Source organism: Triticum urartu, chromosome 3, assembly GCF_003073215.2.
Source record: "Triticum urartu cultivar G1812 chromosome 3, Tu2.1, whole genome shotgun sequence".
NCBI lineage: Eukaryota > Viridiplantae > Streptophyta > Magnoliopsida > Poales > Poaceae > Triticum > Triticum urartu.
The window spans coordinates 573,962,677-573,982,322 of record NC_053024.1 but is presented as its reverse complement, the minus strand read 5'-3'; the positions used below and the strand labels follow the sequence as shown (position 1 = coordinate 573,982,322).

Genomic DNA, 19,646 nt, shown 5'->3' with positions numbered 1-19,646 from the left:
TGCTATAAAATGATTGTAAAACATTCAAGAATGATAATATATTAGCATGAATACTTCATAAATTATAGATACGTTGGAGACGTATCAAGATGGTGATGGAAATTAGCCCTCTCGATGAGAGGATCGATGGTGATGACGATGGCGACGATTTCCCCTCCCGGAGGAATGTTTCCCCGGTAGAACAGCTCCGTCGGAGCCCTAGATTGGTTCTGCCCAGGTTCCGCCTCAAGAAGGCGGCGCTTTGTCCCGAAAGCTTTCTTCTAATTTTTTCCAGGTCAAAACACACCATATAGCCAAAGATGGGCACCGAAGGCCTGCCAGGGGGCCCACAAGGTCGAGGGGCGCGCCCTCCACCCTTGTGGCTGGCTGGTGGCCCCGCTTTGATACTTTCTTCGCCCAATATTTTTTATATATTCCAAAAACATGCTCCGTGAAGTTTCATGACTTTTGGAGTTGTGCAGAATAGGTCTCTAATATTTGTTCCTTTTCCAGTGAGTAAAATGCATTAGTGCACCCTAAACTTGCTGGTTAGGACCAAAACGGTCCTCAAACTCTGAAACTGTACTAGTACGGTCCTAATACTTGTTCATACGGTGCTCATACGGTCCTCCAATTTGATTCACAGGTCCTGGCGTACCTGAAACATACGAGTTCGCTGTACAGAGCGTATTGGGCTGGCCATGTCAGCGTTCGTAGGGCCCACTAGTCAGTTGACTTGGTCTCCGGTGGGCAGAAATCCCCAATACGCTCTCAAATCCCTAACCCTCGCACACTCCCGCGGCGCCCAAATCCCTCCATCCGCCGCCGTACTCGCGTAGCCGGCGCCACACTGCCGCCCAAAATACCTCCTTTCGCCGAACTCCCGCACCCATGGGTGGCGCGAGCGTGACCGTGAGCTCGGTCTCAGGCGAGGGCGGCAGCCTCGTATCGTCTCTCCCGTCGGGCGTAGTCGTCGCTGCCCCGCCCGTCGTCAGCCGTGCTTCCGACCGGAGACCGGCCACGTTCTCCTTCCGCGGCCGGCTTCCCTGGATGAGCTCGTTGGTGCTCGCGACGGCTGTCGGCGATGGTAGTTCAGCGGTGACGCTCAGCGCTTTTGGCGGCCATGGAGAAGAAGTGCACTGTCCTGCCGCAGAGGTGGGCATGGAGGTGACCTGTCGCTATACTTCCCGTCGTCAGACAAGTGCAACACGACCCATTAGTTCACCACAATGCTGGGTAGTGTGGATGGCAATGACGGCTCAGGTGATGCTCTTTGAGGAGTGCATCAAGTGTGTGTCCTGTTTCTGTGTCCAGTGCATGAAGATCATGTACTTGTGTGTGTCAAGTTGCTATGGCTTTTGTAAACCAATTGTTGTATGTATGGAGCAACTTGTGATTTTAGTTTATGAGTGAAATGAAATGAACTTATTTGAACTAGATTTTTGTGAAATTTTAGCATGAAAATGAACAATACTTGCTAAATGTAAATGGCGAAACAAAATCAACGATGTTGACTGCATTTTGGTTTATAGAACTGGAATAGAATAACAGTACAGACCGCTACTGGCACAATGCACTGTTTAAAATATAAAGCATTTGCTGAATGAGAATAAAAAGTGTTGAAGCTCAGAAACAAGAGATTCACACAAATTAAAGCACACATAAACATGATTTTTGCAGCTGAAAAAACTGGGTAATTAAGTTCCACAGTATAAATAACACATGGTCTGCAATAGTAGTTTCCTAATCAGAAGACACCTCTTACACTTCATGATCAACACAATGATCATAAACAAAACATTGCCATTACAAGTTTTGCACCTGATCATAAGCAGAAACACAAAAAAAGATGAAGATCATTCCAAACTTCACATCCCTTTACCTAAATTCGTCGAACATATTAACCTTTCTAGGTTTCTTAAAACATGTCATGTTCTGATTGGTAGGTGCAGTTTTTTTCTTTGTCTTGTTTCCTTGAACAACGCAAGGATTAAATCTTGCCTCCTCGATCCTTGAACTAGTTCCTGCAGCTCTTTCTTTCATTTGTTCCTCCAACACGACTTGCTTCCTTACTTGATCTGCCATTTGGTCATCCATGGCTTTCTTGTTTGTTTCTTCAGCTCTCCTCTTTCTCAGCTCCCATTCTTCATTCCTTGTTGTGTCTTGTTGATTGTTCTGCTGCTCCCAAGCATTTTGCCTTGCAGCCTCCTCAGCCTCCTTAAATTTTCTCCAACTCTCCTGCCTCTCAAACTCCTCTGCTTGATGTATCAGAAAAGCTGCCTCCTCCTGCTGGTATTTTGTATTTGCAATCATTTTCTTCTCCTCTGCAATCCTTCTCTTCTCCTCGGCCTTCTTTTGTTTTTCTATCTCTGCATTTCTTTTTCTCTCATCCATCATTTGCCTTTTCTTCTCTGCCATTTCAAGTTTCTCCTCTTGGGCTTTTTTCTTTTTTTCCTCAGTAGCTCTTCTCTTCTCTTCTGCAGCAAGTCTCTTTTCCTCTAGTATAGTTTTTTTCTTTTCCTCGGCTGCTTGTTTCTTAGCTTCCAGCTCTTCCTTTCTCTTTTGAGCTGCAAGCTTAATTTTGTCCTCTTCTTCTTTCAACTTTGCCATTGCTGCTTCAAACTTTGCTAGGTCTGCAACTTCTCTTTTCTCAGCTGCGGCTCTCAGCTTTGCCAATGCTAGAACCTCTCTTTTCCTGTGAACATTGCCCTCCTTTGTTGCAGTAGTAGGGATAACTGGTGGCTGAGACATGATGTGCTCCTCTATGAAAACAGAATTTGGTAATGGACCTTGATGGACTGCTTCCCTCTGGCTTGCTTCCCTCTGGCTTGCTTCTCTCTGAAATATAACTCAATTTTGAGGATCATACATGAAACATTTGTACATGAACTTGCTATGTGTAATGAAAATAAATTACTATAAGTACCTCCTGTGTTAAAATATTAATTATCTCAGGCTGATACAAATGTACTGGCTCTTGAATTAAACCTTCTGTCCGCTGATTCTGTTCCTACAAACAGTAAAAGCATGGCAATTTTTACATGTTGAAACATATAATTAGTAACATAATGAAGATCATGAAGCTAGATATAGGGCCTCACCTGAGTGACAACTGCTTCTTCCTCATCCGAGGAGGAGGAAACATCAGGCTCTGCCCTCACTCTGACCCTTTCAGATTTTTTCTTTGGTTTTAACCCTAATTTGAAGTCCATACAACCACCAATGTTATGGCCAGCAACTCCACAATAGCTGCAATGGATTATTGCCCCTGCCCTTGTAATTTTTACTCCTTTTTTCCCTTGTTTCTCTTTTGGCTGTTTTCTCCTGTTCTTCCTCCTCCTTCCTTTCTGCTTTACCAATGGTGGTGGTGCGATAGTTCTGCCATTCATTTTGCTCCACTCACTAATATCTCGGCATGGCATAATAATGTTTTCATATGCCTTGCGATATGTTGCAATAGAATAACATGACTTAACATAATCCTCTGGATTGATTTTGTCATATCTAAGAGCAGCTACTCCATGGCTGCATGGAATGCCAGACAAATCCCATCTCCTACAGCTGCACTTCCTCAACTGGTAATCGACCCCGTAGTCTACACCTCTATCATTGACGTTAAAGATTCCCAATCCAGCTGGTGAAGCATAGCAAGTTCTAGCAAATTCCACATTCTTGTCCAATTTTTTCCTTATCTTTGGACATATAGTACCAGGCCACTTCAAGGCCTCTTGCAGCTTGCTATGATTTCTTCCCATTAGTTGTCCTTTAATCCTCTGGCACATGCTGATTATAGGCATTTCTCTTGCATCCAATATATACTTGTTGAACACCTCACAGTTATTGTTCAACAAGACATCACACTTTGGGAATTCATTTTGAAATGCCCTAACCCATGTTGGAGGGTCCAACTCCTCTAGCCAATCATGTGCCTCTTTGTTTAGAACTAACATCTCATTCATGTTATGTCTAAATTTCCCTTCGGTACTACTTCTAGCACATTTCCAGAGTTGGTTTTTGAGGGCCTCACCTTTAAAATTTTTGTTGAAATTCTGCCAAAGATGCCTGACACAAAATCTATGTGGGGAACCACTAAACAGTTCTTTCACTGCCTTTATTAGACCCTGACATAAGTAAATTCATAAAGCAAGTGTTAATAATATTTAAATGCAGCCCATGTACAATATGAAAATGTTCAAAATTAGGTAAGACACACTCACTTTTTGCTTGTCGGACATGATAGTCCAAAGATCATTGTTCACAATACCAAGATCTTTCTTTAAAGTTGTCAAGAACCACCTCCAAGCCTTTGTATCTTCTCTCTGAACCACTGCATGTGCAATAGGAATTATGCAATCGTTGGGATCCATTCCTACTGCACTAAGTAGGATGCCTCCATATTGTGTCTTCAAATGACAACCATCGAGGAAAAGAACAGGCCTACAAGCTGATAGGAAACCCCTCTTACAAGCATCAAAGGAAAAGTAGCATTTCTCAAACTGGCCATCTTCAACAAGGTCTAAATAAAATGTACTTCCTGGATTGGATCTCCTCAGCTCATTTGCATAGTCCCACAACTTGTTGTATTGTGCTATTTCATCTCCATATATAATATTGAAAGCTAGTCCTCTGGCCCTCCCTAGCTTCCCTCTTTTAATTGTCATGTTGGAATCTTCCTGCACAAGTGCTGCCAATCCCTTGAGGGTCATCCTCTCATTAGCTCTTATTTTCTCCACATACTTGTTAGCAATGTACTTGGCAGTAAATGCCCTCACTTGCCACTTCTTGCTACAATGATGCACACTGTTGAAGGTTTTCACCATAACTGAATTTGTCCTTTTGTCCAATGAGGCATAAAGATACCATGGACATCCATCCTCACACTTAGCTCCAATCCTACTTTTATCATTCTTGGGAATGTGATGCTCACTCTCTCTTTCACACTATACTCCCTGATTGCTCTTCTTAGCAAATCAACTGATGAGAATAGCTGACCCACATGGAACTTTGGATCATGCATATCTTCTGCCGTAAAAGATTTGAAATTGAACTTCATCTCATCCTCGTCTGACTCCGGGGCTTCTAATTTCTCATCTTCAGAGTTACAATCCTCAACCACTTGCTTCCCTTTCCTATCACTAACAGAATGTAGTTGCTCCTGCACCAAGTCCTCATCACCATCCTCCAAATCGTAATCACTGTCCACAATCTCGGGAACATAATCACTATCTTCACTATCATCATCACCGTCACATCCTTCTTCATTGACATCACCTTGCTTTGCTCTTGGCCTCAACCTAACAACTTCCTCATTGCTTGCAAATTCATTGGCCTCACATATAGTGTTGACGTCAACATAACTGCCATCCACTGTGCTCTGCTCTTCACTACTAACATCACCCATGATTTTCTTCTTAGGACTGATAACAGGAGGTAAAAATGTCGGTGGAGTGCCAACCACGACATCCCACGCTGATCCTCGTCCACCATTGTAGTTGTTTCCATGATCCAGAAAAATCATCAAGTATCGGTGCCCTCCTTTTACCATTCTCACAATGTCAATACAAACTTCTTCTTCCTTCGATAATAGCCTTGCACCATCTTCATTCAATTGAGAGCCAGGTAGCAACCAGTACATGGAAACCCTACCAGCCGTCTCATACCCAATATGCTCTACCAAATCTTCAAACATCTTCATGCATACACACCCAGTTTCACAAAAATCATAACAAGTCTTTTTCCCATTCAGATAGGCTCTATTTCTTCCACTGCCATGGAAAAATCCTCCATGAACGAACTCCAAAGTGAAAAAGTCACTGTCTTCCGCTGCAAAAAGAGCAAAATTGAACTAATTGAGACATTCAGTTTGAGATAAACCCTACAAATATGTAAACCCTAGCCTAATGTACGTCAAATGCCACCAAATCAATGCATAAATCATGGGGGATCGCTAAACAACTGCCTAATCTAGTGGAAAACACTTTTCAGGGGCAAATTTTCACAGCTATGTGGGAAATTTGACACTCACCGTACGAGGGCGCCGCCCCTTTCTCATGGCGTTGTACAGGGCCGACCATCGCTGCCGTGCACCGCCGCCTGCAGTTACTGCAGTGCGGCCCTTCGTTCCTCCACCGTCCCCGCTGCTCGCATGGACCGGCAGAGGTGCCAATCAACCGTCCCTTCCACCGCGTGTTCGCGTCCCTGCTCCTGACTCGAAACAGGGGAAGAAGAGAACGAGTCTCGTACAGATGAGGGCAGATGGGAAATTCTGTACGACTAGTGGGGCCGAACACAAAGTTTACTTCCCCACGTTGACGTGGCCAGCCTCTGTACAGCGAACTCGTATGTTTCAGGTACGCCAGGACCTGTGAATCAAATTGAAGGACCGTATGAGCACTGTATGAACAAGTATTAGGACCGTACTAGTACAGTTTCAGAGTTTGAGGACCGTTTTGGTCCTAACCAGCAAGTTTAGGGTGCACTAATGCATTTTACTCCTTTTCCAGTCCAGAATTTCAGCTGTTGACGTTCTCCCTCTTCATGTAAACCTTATAAAATAAGAGAGAATATGCATAAGTATTGTGATATAATGTGTAATAACAGCCCATAATGCAATAAATATCGATATAAAAGCATGATGCAAAATGGACATATCATTCCTACACATGTTCGTGCATGATATTTTGTTGTTGCGTAGCACATTCCCCTTCACATCGGTTAAGGTCATCGGCCACCTCATTTGTCTCCCTCAGCCCAGATCCGACCCTATGATCTCTTGGCCGTCGGCGAGGAATGACCCTCTCGCTGGTTTGGCTGTGAGCCATGGGGCTGCGGTCGGTGTGAGATGCAATGACCTCCCCTGCGTAAACCGGGCCAAGCGAAGTCACCGACGTGGGTCGGTCTTCAGATCTAGTCGTGGTCGGGTGGTTGATCAATGGGGGATGGGGGGAGTCACTTCCCGTCCCCTTTCTGACAACCGGTGTCCTATCTTCGATAATCAGTGGCTGGCGGTATCTTCCAATAGTTGTGAACATTGAGGGCTGGGGGTAATGCAGTGGCTCGGGCTCTTGGATACCGGGGAGGTAGACATAGAAGGTGGGCTGCACTATTACCTCTCCGACGAGCTACATGGCAGTGGTGTTGGATGCTCCCCTTGACTATGTGGATGATGAGGGAAGCGGTGGTGGTGAGGTTTGCCGTTTGTGGTGATTGTGCCTAGGTCTAGATTAGGTGTCCCGGATCCCGTCATGGTGGGCCTTCCCTTGTGGCGGGGGCTCAATGACCAGATTTCTCGGCAAGGCAAGTGGGATGTACCGAGCAAAAGCTCAACACTTTGGTGCATGCGTCAGCAACGCCTGCAGGTGCCGCGTCCCTCCTGGGGGCACCGTCGTGGTCCTCCCCTCCCCTTCCTGCCAGTTCACCCCTCGCGAGCGAGATGTGGGAGCACCCAGGTCCTAATAGCGCAGTGATGGTGTTGTTCTGGGAAAGCTTGGATCTTTTTTTCGAGAGTACGCCTAGACGTGCCATAGCTTTATAAAAGGCAGAAATGAAATTACAAGAAGCTACCACACGTTGCGAACAACGAGCGTAGCACACACCACACCACACACGGCCAAGATTACAAGCGGACAACACCGCAAAGCAAGCTACAACACAGAAGAGCCTATCTTCAGCTGACACACACTGCGTGTCGACCGACGCCGGACACCTCCGAAGACCACCACTTTCCATAAAACATCGCTTGTCGACGCACCATCCACTCTGAGCGCCTAAGAGGAAGTGGCAAGTGGAAGGCGGGACTTGCTCCAATCTAAGAGAAGCACCTACTTGAAAACACCAGCGATAAGCGTACATAGCGCCGCAAAGAATCAACAGAGGACAGCGACGAACACCGGAGGAGAGCAATAAGGACCTGACCATGTCTCCACACACAAAGCTCCCAACAGAGATACGACGTCGAGGACGCCGCCAATGTGCCGATCCAACATCGAATCGAGGCTTTTGCCCGGAGACAGCCACCAACTCCAAGTGAGCGAGGGGCATGGCGCACACACCTCGGCGACGCCTTCAAGAAGGAAATGACACCCACAGGTGCCATCGCCGCCGGCCCGGCATAAGCCAAGCAGGATTTTCATCCGCGCAAACGCACATCACCACGCCTCCTGGAAATGGGCTACACCGTCCAATTTGCCTCGCACCGCCGCCACCGCAACTCTAAGTCGAAGTAGCCGCAAAGCTGAGGACCGACGACCGGCTGCATGACCAAGAAGAACCCGGCCACCGCACCAACTCCCAGCCTGAACAAGAGACTACAGCCATCCCCACCTCCGGCAGGGTCCATGACCGTCCGCAACTGCCTACACCCACTCCAAAGGCTGGCCTTGCGACGGACGGACCCGCTCCTCCGCGAAGAACCAAGCCGCGCCACCGAGAGAGCCCCGCCAATCACCACACCGCGCAGAGGAGGCCGGCCACTCGCTGCTCGCCAAGACTCCATCTTGGCCGAGCCATTGCAGCGCCGCCACCACCAGCCTGGCCGTGGGTTTGCTACGCTGCCTCCAGATGACGCCGCCACTGCCCAAGCACACCACCACACTACTGCCAGCTCTGTCCAAGCCCGCTGCCCTGCCAGACTCCATGTCGCGCATCCGCTGCCATCCTCCTCCACCAGCAGCCGCAGATCTGGCCAAGACGAGTCCCGCCACGAGAGAAACGTCGCGCCGCCACCGGCACGCGCGCTCCGCCACGACGACGCGCCTCCACCGGCCAGCGGCTGCGCTGCCCCACGCCACCGCCTCCAGCAGCGCCATCCGACACGCCGGCCTCCGGGATCCGCCGTCTTGAGCGAAGAAGAGGCCCCCCGCGGCCCCCGCTCCAGCCAAGGGCGAAGGAGATCCCGCCGCCACTGGCACCGCACGGGCTTTGCCCGGCGGCGCCCGCCGGCGGCGGCGGGGGGAGAGGGAGCGGGTGGGGGTAGGTTCTGGCGGCTAGGTTTGGGTTGCCCGCGGGGGAGCGACGCGGGGCAGGGGGTAAGGCTTGGATCTTGACCCGATGCTTCTTTGGCACCATCGCTTGGTGGTTTTGTTTGTCCCCTATCCTCGACACGGGTCCTCGTCGTAAGCTTTCTCGTCAAAACTACACCCACATGGTTCCCACTCCACGGTCCAGAGCAAGAGGGCAGTGGGCTCTCTTCGGCGGTAGTTCGGTGGGGGCCTCTGTCATGAAACCCCATGCTTTTCTGTACGTGACGCAAGTTTGCTTTGGATCAGCTTCTTCGAAGCCTCTGGTTGTGGTTCCGCCACTCCTATGCTTTCGCTTCAGGCTGCAAGTGGGACTGTAGGTGGGAGTCCCACCACAATCCACCTAGTCCCAATACGGTTTGGTGTTAAAGAAGTGAGCACCCCACCAAAACTAACATAAATTATGTGGGACTAAGTGGGATCCCACTTAACAAATGCATTTGCAACTAAAAACATGGACTAAGAAGGAAAGAACCTGCTGTATTATCACAAATTGCCAGTTACAGACTACAAATTTTCTCTTCATGAATCAGTACATCTCTAATAGAAACAGAAGGGGGAAAAGTTAATTTTAGTAAATCTTGACTCTGAACTTGGAAGGAAAGCAAACATCTGAATACACGAGCAATCCATCAGCATCTGAGTCTTGACTCTTAACAGAAAGAGAAACATGAATCGAGCCTGAATGAATCAGATGGACTACCTGCAGCCGATGACCTAGGGGTCGCGTCCGACCGGGGTAGAAGATGCGAGGCAGTGGAGGCCGAAAGGACCTGAGTGCGAGGCGAAAGAGGATGGGATGTGGCGACGGCGTCCATCAGCAGCGGCGCTCGGAGTACCTCTGCTACGCTGCGGCGCCTCCCGAGTTGGAGAGAAGGGACCGGTGATTCTTGATGGGGACGGCGGAGCAAGGCAAAGAGGAAGAACGTCTGAGTCAGAGGAGGGGCAAGGTGTGAGGTGGTGGTGCGAGGAGTAGCCAAGAAGGTGCGGCGGCGAAGTGGAGCACCGCCGCCGCCTGGAATTTGTGCACTCGTGCGGCTTGCTCTATCCACTCTCGGCTGGGCACTCAAGGCTCAAGTTTTTTTTTTGAGACAAACTCAAGGCTCAAGTAAATAGTGGGTTATGGTGGGGTCCCAATGGGCTAATAGGGCTAGCCCACTTAATATTTTTCAAATCCAATGAGAGTCCACTAATGCTACTTAAGTGGGATGGGATAATTAGTCCCACTTAGTCCCACCTCCACCTGCAGCTTGAGTTCCGCTCATCGGTCTGTAAACTGGCATGTACGTATGTCTTGTACATTGTTGGTGCTTTAGCTTTGTTCTGTAGTTTTCTTTGATCCGCTTTGCAAGAGGTCTTTTTCTTTTTGAAACAACGCTTTGCAAGATGCTACCAGAGCTTTGCTCGCGGGGCCTGCTGGTCCACAAAACACTGGAAGTGCGCTGCGTCCTCCCCAGGAAACATCAGAATCCGACATGCATTGCCCAACCGCATGCTGATGGAAAATTCACGGGTAAAACAACCAATTGAGATTTCACAGCTTGAGGGGACGCATGCCGGCATGCGTGCTGTCGCTCACTCTTACGTCAGCGGAGTTAGGTCTCGCTGGGTTTGGCCAACGTCGACGAACTGGTCTTGCAAGTTGCCCTCTTCTTTTTGTCTTAAAACTACTGATCTACTGATATACACTTTGTTACTCTCGTTGAATTTACCACAGTAGACTGGTTCATCGCTGTAGGAGCAAGCCGCATGCATGGTTCGCCAAAAATGAACCCATCTCGTAACCGGCATCTCGCCGTCCTCTTCTTTAAATGGATGATACGCATGCTATGCGTATTCGCCAAGAAAAAATGCATCAATCTTGAGCTGGGACTTCGTTATGACGCTGATGGGCAGTACGTTAGCGCAGATCCAGTCAAACTAAACTCCATGACAACTTGGCCAGTTGCATTTTCAGTTTTTAGGTGAGATGCAAGTTGCATTTCTTACATGATGAAAAGGCTACCTACTGATGAACAGAACGTTTTGTTTCATCCACATTGTTAATCGAGCGCCGAGGCCAAGTTAATCCAAATAGTACTAAGTTGTGTTTCTCTGCTATATAACTACGTACAGAATCATGAACAGAACTGCGTAGACAGTACATTTGTAGCAGAGAAACACAAACGCTTATTTTTTGCATGACCACTTGCAAACATTGCAAGAACCCAAGAGTACCATGGTGATCAGCTTCAGTTGCTCAGCAAGTAGAAAACTGACGGGGATCTTGGCCTTGCTGTTCATGATGACCCGAGTCTATGGCCAGTCTACTTCGGGTAATGTGCCCCACTGCATTTTTTAGTTTACTTTGGAGTGCAATTTAAGAAATCCCACTTTACTGAAGCCTTAGCGATAACATATTATTATCTACTGAGTATCTGTCACACTAGTCGTGATCTTTCCTTAGATCGTAAACTTGAAACACATAAAACTGATACATATTCTCCTTGTGCAGGGTTCATAAGCATCGATTGCGGAAACAGACGCACCAACAAGGACAGCACAACAGGAATACAATACCATTCTGATCATCGATTTGTCGATGGTGGATTGAGCCACAAGATTTCAACAGAGTTCATGGATGATGCCGCGAATGAGCAACAAAAAACCTTGAGGAGCTTCCCTCAGGGCTCAAGGAATTGCTACACGCTGCTATCCGCCACTGGTAAGAAGTTTTTGGTGAGGGCTATGTTTACTTATGGCAACTATGATGGGTTGAACAGTACTATGAGCGGATCGGTTTTTCGGTTTGGGCTGCATATCGGTGTCAATGTCTGGGAGGCGGTGAACTTGACCAATTGGGATCCATCAAGCACAATATGGAAGGAGGTGCTCACCGTTGCTCCGGGCAACAACCTGTTGGTCTGCCTGATAAACTTCGGTACAGGGACACCGTTCATGTCTTCGTTGGAGCTGAGGCCACTGCAAGATGTGATGTACCCTTTTGTGAATTCTTCGGTGTCAATCAGCTATTTTAGACGGATCAGATTTGGTCAAGCCACTGAATTTATCACAAGGTGAGAGAAGACTGGCATCAACAATAATAATAATGTTGGATTTGATCTTTTTTTAACTTGATCTTAATTATGCCTGACAATGTCTTATTTATTTATTTATTTGAGCGGTACAACGGTTTAAATTTGGTCTTTGTGTTTCCTGAATCCTTGCAATCGCTTCTACTAATAAAAAACTAATGTCTTTATGTGGGAAGCAGATATCCATTGGACCCGTACGACCGGTTCTGGGAGGGCTGGTCTTTCTCCTACAACACCTACCCCTGGATGACCCTAAACACTAGCAGTCCAGTGAGGAGGCTACCCGGCGACAACACCTTCCAGGTACCAGAGGGCATCCTCCAGCAGGCCAGCACCCTAGACACAAACTACTCCTTCTTCGAGATCAATGTGGCAGTGGGTCCCAACCTGGACCCAACGAACCTGCAGCTTCTCCCGATCTTCCACTTTGCCGAGGTCGTTGACAACAATCCAAATAGGTCGTTCAACATCTACAGCGGCGACGAAATGTTGTTCCCAGACTTCTCACCTTCGCGATCCCAGGTGGACAGCATGCACCAGAATGGGCGCTTCTTGCATAACCCCGCAGCCTCCTTCCTCCTGAACAAGACCAACAACTCGGTGCTCCCACCGCTCATCAATGCGTTCGAGCTGTACTCTCTCGTCCGGATGGATAACCTCACCACTGACTCCAAAGACGGTAAGACACCAAGTATACATATACTATGTGTGTGCCTGTGGTAGATTCACATTATCATCATGCAGTTTATTCAGTAGGTTTAACTGCTTGAACACCTCCGGCAGTTTATTCACATTATCATCAATGCTTTTAAAAATGTTATTGACTGTCTAGACCCCTGAGATCCCCAAAACCATTTTGTCATTGTCAGGATTTTCACCAGCAAAGTAATAAATACATCAAGTTCATCAACCAACTGATTTAGTACTCCATCTTAACTGCTAAATAGGCCATCTTATACATGCCAATCCAATATTAGAGAAATGAATCAATGCAATTTATTCAGTTCTACAAAAAGATAATGCTCCCATAGGAAATACTTTCGTGACTTCTTCCTTCACAGCTTTCGTCTCTTTTAAAGTATATAAGCCCCCATACCCAACGTATACAGCCTTTTGATTCCGCTCTATCTGTTTCCATTGCCTTTCTTTTTTCTGTTGTAGTCAAATACATGAAAGAAGTCAAGAAGCACTACAGTGTGGCACGAATAAACTGGAATGGTGATCCATGCTCACCGAGAGAGTATTCCTGGGAAGGTTTGACTTGCGACTACTCTAAGAGCAACCCGAATCCGAGGATTGTCGCAGTGTAAGAACCTAACAGGGACTTGTACCATATACATTTTGGAAGCTGAACATCAAAATTCAATATTTTCAATTTTTTAAGAGCATTGTGTTATATATTTTTTTTCAAAAAGGAGGATAACCCCCGGCCTCTCACAGCCATCTTTACTATATTATTGGACAGAGTCTGACAAACAATCACTGAATTAACAGATCTGTATTTACACGATTTTTCTTTTGCAGAAATCTGTCTACCAGCGGACTGAAAGGTGGATTAACCATATTATTCATGAACATGGTATCACTGGAAACCCTGTAAGTGACCTACCACAAAATATTAATGGACTTAATGAGATTATGTTGACATCTTTGTGACCCTAAGCACAAAAAACATGTAGGGATTTGTCACACAACAATTTGACAGGAGGTATTCCAGAGTACGAAATGAAGTCAATGAAAGTTTTGTAAGTCTCTGTGTTGATTGTAATATTTGGTTCAAGATATAAATTTTAAATAATGGTTTTACTATTATTTTACAGCGATTTGTCATATAACCAGCTCGATGGACCAATCCCTCATTCTATTCTTCAAAGATATCAGGCTGGTCTGCTTGACTTAAGGTTTGCATGCTCTATTGCACAATCCTTTTTGTTTTGACTGAATGTTGCACTTTCTTACTGCATAAAAATAATAGATACTCAAACTAAAAGAAACAGGGTTGAGCCTGATAGAAAAAAATTCAAGGGTTAGCAACAGTCTTTGCACAACAACTATGCCACACGTTACCAAACTAGAGTTTCACAAGTTGGACTTCCTCCGGCCACAGTTTGGTTGGTACTCCCTCCGTTTCTAAATACAAGTCCTTCTAGATATTTCAATACAAACTACATACGGATGTATATAGACATATTTTAGAGTGTAGATACACTCATTTTGCTCCGTATATAGTCCATATTGAAATCTCTAAAAAGACTTATATTTAGGAACGGAGGGAGTATTATACTTGTTGTGTGCCACAAGTATCTAACTTTATGCCACAGCAGCCCCACTTGGGTAACAAAGCCCCTCTGCCACCTACTGCTACTAACTCGCCGCCTCCCCATGTTAGGCTGGTACATGTTGTATTGTTGTTGCACCAGGAGCTGTTATGTCAGGCGCAGTAGCATGGATATTTTGTACCCATTGAACGTCGTATACATGACTAAGTTGTGATAACCAATTTGGGTGACATAAAGTGTGTGAAGCCACACTTTCACAGAGCTTTGCATTGATCCAAACATGCCCTCAGTTACATGTACGAGCATCTAGTAACTATAAACGCTTTATTGTCTATGGCAACCAATAGGAGAGGTATAAAAAGACCATAGTAACTGCATCTGATTTACAAACCATGAAGTTTCTTCTTTTAGAATACATAGATGAGAAAGCATGAAGTTAGTTCTTTCGGAGTGCATACATGTTTAGCACATTACCCGTGTTAGAAAACTGAGGCATCTTCTAATCATAATTCTGGAGAGCCGTCATAGCTAACATCTTATAAGTTCATATTTCCTATATGGTGTGTAATGATGCCACTAGATTAGAAGGCAATCCTATATGCTCAAAATTCAAAGATACGTATTGCTCAAATAAGAAGAAGAGCACCACACCCATCATGCTCATTGCAGTGATAGTTCCTGTGGTACTGGTGTCCCTCCTAGTAGTGATGGGCACACTCTGGAAGTTATACTGGAAAGGTAAAGCAAAGTTCTATGCTCTAAATTTCCTTTTCATGAATGCGATAGGTGGTAGACATTAGAAAGCAGCTTCAGACCTAAACTTTCAAATAAAGCACAACTTATTGACTCTGCAGGGAAGTCGGGAGACGATAAAGAGTATGCTATGTATGAAGAGGAGGAGACTCCCCTACATATTGATATCAGACGGTTCACGTATGCAGAGCTGAAGTTCATAACTAATGACTTCCAATCAATCATTGGAGAAGGAGGTTTTGGTATTGTTTATCATGGCACACTGGAAAATGGTGATGAGGTAGCTGTTAAGGTGCTTAAGGAGACATCAATATCAGAATCAACAGACTTCCTCCCTGAGGTATTGCACAAAGCCAACTAGGCTATAACATTACTTTCTCAAATAGAAACTTTTTTTTTTTGGAATTGGAAGCTTTATTACCCCCGCTCTCTGCATCATATATGCTTACAGTCTCAATTACTCCAATGTTTGTTACAAGTCATCCAAAAGTAAAACTATAGGTCTGCAAAACACCTAAAACCAATTCGACAGTCCATATTGAATAAAATGATACAACTGGCTTCAGTTCTAGGATGTTTGGTAACTATATCTATTACCACAGGTGCAAACCTTGTCCAAAGTTCATCACAAGAATCTCGTGACTTTGCAAGGATATTGCCAGAACAAGAAGTGCCTTGCACTCGTTTATGACTTCATGCCTAGAGGAAATCTTAAACAGCTTTTAAAAGGAGGTTTCTCTCTTAATTTTTTTTAATGTATTGTACTTTAACTCAGTAAAATTGAATCATTCAATCAAACCTAAACCCGCTCAGGGTTTTACTTCTCGAGAATCCAATAACTACACGAGACCCAGATGTCAATAGCTTTGATTAAGAACTTCGGAATCACCTACTTTTCAAATTTTACAAATATACCGTGCTTCACAGTATAAAAAGTAAATTTTGACAGGACCTGGTCATAAGTATAAAAAAGAAACTCTAAAATCAAACTATTCTGGCTTTGACATGGTACTGCAATCAGGAGTTTCAAAACTATTTTTTCTTGTAAAGGTGTACTTTGATTGCCTAAACCGTTATTGCTCCTGCTAGAGACAACCATAGCTGCATTCTTAGAGCTGCATATTCTTAACAAATTGGGGATACCACAAATAAATTCTTACCTACGTCATAACCATAACATGATAGTCACAAATTATGAACTTGTACACCTTCAAACGGCGGTAAGAAACAAAGAAACTAGAGAGATAAATACTCAAAGAATAATTCCAATATCTAGGTTCCCTTGTTAACTGGAATTGTATATGAAAATGCTCTGGTAAAGAGAATGAAAAGGAGTGAGGTCTCGAAGATCAAAGTGACTGTTTATGCAGGTCTTAGATCTTAACGCGCTAATTGATGCTATGGTTCTTTATCATAAAAATTGATGCTATGGTTAATCATTTGTGTGTGGAATCATCATCGATCTAGGAAATTATGAGCAAATATTGCAAAACCCAGTATTTGTGCTACAATTCACGTATCAGATGGCCCTTACATTAATTTGGTACATCTTGATTGCAGGAGATGACTATAGTTTGACCTGGGAACAGCGACTTCATATTGCCCTTGATGCTGCGCAAGGTCTGTATTTCAATTACATGTTTACCTTTTAGGTCATGTACGTATGTGTGTGTTCATAAAGTATGAGTCCTAATGAACTACAGGACTGGAGTATCTACACAAGGCATGCACCCCATCAATAGTGCACAGAGATGTCAAGACCCCAAACATCCTTCTGGACAAGAATATGGTGGGGGTAATATCTGATTTCGGGCTTTCACGGGCTTTTAACGATGCCCACACACACATATCTACTGTTGCTGCTGGCACTCTTGGCTACCTCGACCCTGAGTACCATGCAACTTTCCAACTCACTGTCAAGACAGACGTTTACAGCTTCGGCATCGTGCTCTTGGAGATCATCACCGGCCAATCCCCAGTAGTTATGGACCCTCAAGCTGTCCACCTACCAAATTGGGTGCGGCAAAAGATAGCTAACGGCAGCATTCACGATGTTGCAGACAAGAAACTGCTGGATCTGTACGATGCCACTTCCCTGCAGAGTGTAGTGGACCTGGCCATGAACTGCCTCGAAAACGCAGCCATCAACAGGCCGACCATGACCGAGGTTGCTTCAAGGCTCAAAGTGTGGTTGCCAGCTGTTTCTGGGACCCCTCGACATACGGACTCCATGGATACTGAAATTCCAAGGCAGTTCCGGCTGATGATTTCAAGAGCAAGAAACGAGGGGATATCCTTCCAGTCTGGCTATACCAATGGGATTTCACAAACGAGCCTCTTTTCTGGACGGTGAAAGGGAGACGCCTAGTGTGTTTCTTGTCGGATCCTCTTAGATAATGTTTGGTAATTTGCTTAATTGTGTTGCCATTGATCGTCCGTAAACTGGTGTTTAGTAATTGTATGACTTTCAGATTCTAATATTGCTCGTTTCTACCGGTAATAGTGCTCAAGCATGAAGCTGCTCGTGCATCAAGACCTAACCCCTTCCGTTTGAGAACTCGGTGGCCCATTAATTAGTGCCCGTACATCAGGTCCACAGCAATCCTAAGACAAAGTGGTCTGCGTACACATTGCCGCCTAAGGATTCGGCCTTTTATTCCCCATTCTCTATTGCGAGCATGTGGATTCAGATCTAAAGTACTTGTTTGTTCCACCAAATCATCCGAGCATCTGCGGAGTTTTTCGACTAACACAACACTACATGCGATGGCACACAAGTTGGAGCCTGAGGACCTGAGTAGAAATGGCACATGACATACCTTAGTCTCGCCGCTCGCGCCATGGGCAGTTCCTCGACTTGTCCGCGAGCTGCAGCGCCTGCGCCTCGAAACCCGAGCTGTACGAGAAATTGGGGGCAGCACATCACTGCGGTAGAGCAGCTCCGGTGCTGCCCGATCGATGGGCGTGCGGCGGTGCCCTGGTGTGGAGTCGAAGTGGGTGGCGACCCCCGCCGCCGTGCCCGACGGCGAAGGGGTGAGGCCTTACTGGCCTGTCTTTTTTTTTTAGCAACACTGACCTGTCAAGTTACAGCGTGGACACAACCGCGCAAGAAGCCCAGCAGGCGGCCACGGCCCGCGGGCATCCGTGAGGCGGAACCCCTCGTATTTTATCTTTGCTCGCCCCAGTCGGCCCACGCCACTGCCAAGTATCGAGCGGCCGAGATCACTCCAACTCTTTGGGTTGCGATAAATAGTGCATATATAGCGCGCCACTTGTCGTAATATAAGAGTTTTTTCTAAAATTTATTTATTTAAAATGTTTTATCTTTTATACTCATGTGTTCAAATTTCGAATCGCTTTCACCGTTGGATTCCTCGCATCGAGATCTTCAAAACTAGATCACATGTTGATAGATTTGACAAACTTTTTTTCACGAAAAAAACCGGATGAAAAACCGAATAGGAAGCACGGGTTTTTTCCCTTTTCGAAAGAGGCACGTCCGTGCCTCTCGCGGAAGCAAAACCGTGACTCTCGCGGAAGAAGAAAAAAGAGAAACGTATTTTTTTTGTTTCCAAGGAGGCACGGCTGTGACTCTCGCGAAAGCACACCTGTGCCTCTCGCGGAAGCAAAACCGTGACTCTCGCGAAAGAAAAAAAAAAGAAAACGTGTTTTTTTTTGTTTTCGAGAGGCACCGCTGTGACTCTCGCGAAAGCACAACCGTGCCTCTCGCGAAAACAAAACCGTGACTCTGGCAAGAGGAAAAAAAACAGAAAACGTGTTTTTTTTCATTTTTGAGAGGCATGGTTGTGACTCTCGCGAAAGCAAAACCATGACTCTCGTGAAAGAAAAAACGTGTTTTTTCACGCAAATTTTTTTTTAATTTTTTATCAAAAAGTTAAGGAAGATAGGTGGAAAACCAAAACATCAAAAAATAAGAAAAACCGTTTAAATAGCCAAAAACGCGTGTGAAAAAATAAAATAAAAATAAAATGCGGAGAGAGCACCCAGAACACGATACGTGAGGAATGTCTGAAAGCGCGTCAAGTGACATTGATCGTTGTGAGGCTTCCGAAGGAGCGCTCGTTAACTAGTAATTTCCCCGAGATCCGACAAGAGCAAACGGTCGTGCGCTTCGCCTCGCCATATCTGATGGTGGATCTGTTGACCTGTAGGTGATCGTTTTTTTTTGCGAAAAGTAGGTGTTTATTAAAATCTCAAGCTCTGTCACGCTTGTCTTACGTCTTCTTTTCATGTGCAACCATTTTGTTCATCTTTTAAACAGAAAATGGGCAATCATAGTCCCATGATTCGTTTGCCAAATTTTTCTATTTTTCTTAAAACAACAAGCAGTGGCAGAGCCAGAATTCGAGTATAGGAGGGCCGAGTACGTATATTGATCGAATCTTGTTGATAATTACTAGTTACTTCTACTAAAATTGTTGATCGTTGGGGGGCCAGGCCCCTGCTCGTCCCCGTATCATCCTAGTTGAGTTGGTTATCACGAGCGTATCATCGTCAAATTGGTCTGGCAAGTACTCCCTCTA

General features: G+C 45.6%; 2 protein-coding genes across 4 annotated transcripts; one reads left to right on the top strand and one right to left on the bottom strand.

Moving 5' to 3' along the window:
- Nucleotides 1–1,022: 1,022 nt before the first annotated feature.
- LOC125545096 lies at nucleotides 1,023–18,221 on the bottom strand. 3 transcript variants are annotated; one of them, XM_048708964.1, is made up of 7 exons: nucleotides 17,922–18,217; nucleotides 6,440–6,524; nucleotides 6,005–6,341; nucleotides 4,197–5,802; nucleotides 3,081–4,100; nucleotides 2,906–2,983; nucleotides 1,023–2,817 (listed from the first exon to the last, which is right to left on the bottom strand). In XM_048708964.1, exons 4-7 carry the CDS (start codon nucleotides 4,797–4,799, stop codon nucleotides 1,858–1,860), a joined length of 2,661 nt encoding a protein of 886 aa, XP_048564921.1. In that variant the 5' UTR covers nucleotides 4,800–5,802; nucleotides 6,005–6,341; nucleotides 6,440–6,524; nucleotides 17,922–18,217; the 3' UTR covers nucleotides 1,023–1,857. The 3 variants fall into 3 exon arrangements, with proteins under 3 accessions (XP_048564921.1, XP_048564919.1, XP_048564920.1); XM_048708962.1 differs by having other exon boundaries at nucleotides 1,027–2,817; nucleotides 2,906–2,989; XM_048708963.1 differs by lacking the exons at nucleotides 6,005–6,341; nucleotides 6,440–6,524 and having other exon boundaries at nucleotides 1,027–2,817; nucleotides 2,906–2,989; nucleotides 17,922–18,221.
- Nucleotides 9,780–17,915, top strand: LOC125545097 (senescence-induced receptor-like serine/threonine-protein kinase). The gene is made up of 12 exons (XM_048708965.1): nucleotides 9,780–11,311; nucleotides 11,491–12,052; nucleotides 12,250–12,749; nucleotides 13,232–13,376; nucleotides 13,595–13,666; nucleotides 13,750–13,815; nucleotides 13,891–13,971; nucleotides 14,930–15,087; nucleotides 15,204–15,442; nucleotides 15,705–15,834; nucleotides 16,663–16,722; nucleotides 16,806–17,915. The coding sequence occupies exons 1-12, from the start codon at nucleotides 11,215–11,217 to the stop codon at nucleotides 17,453–17,455; spliced, it is 2,760 nt and encodes a 919-aa protein (XP_048564922.1). The 5' UTR covers nucleotides 9,780–11,214; the 3' UTR covers nucleotides 17,456–17,915.
- Nucleotides 18,222–19,646: the final 1,425 nt, after the last annotated feature.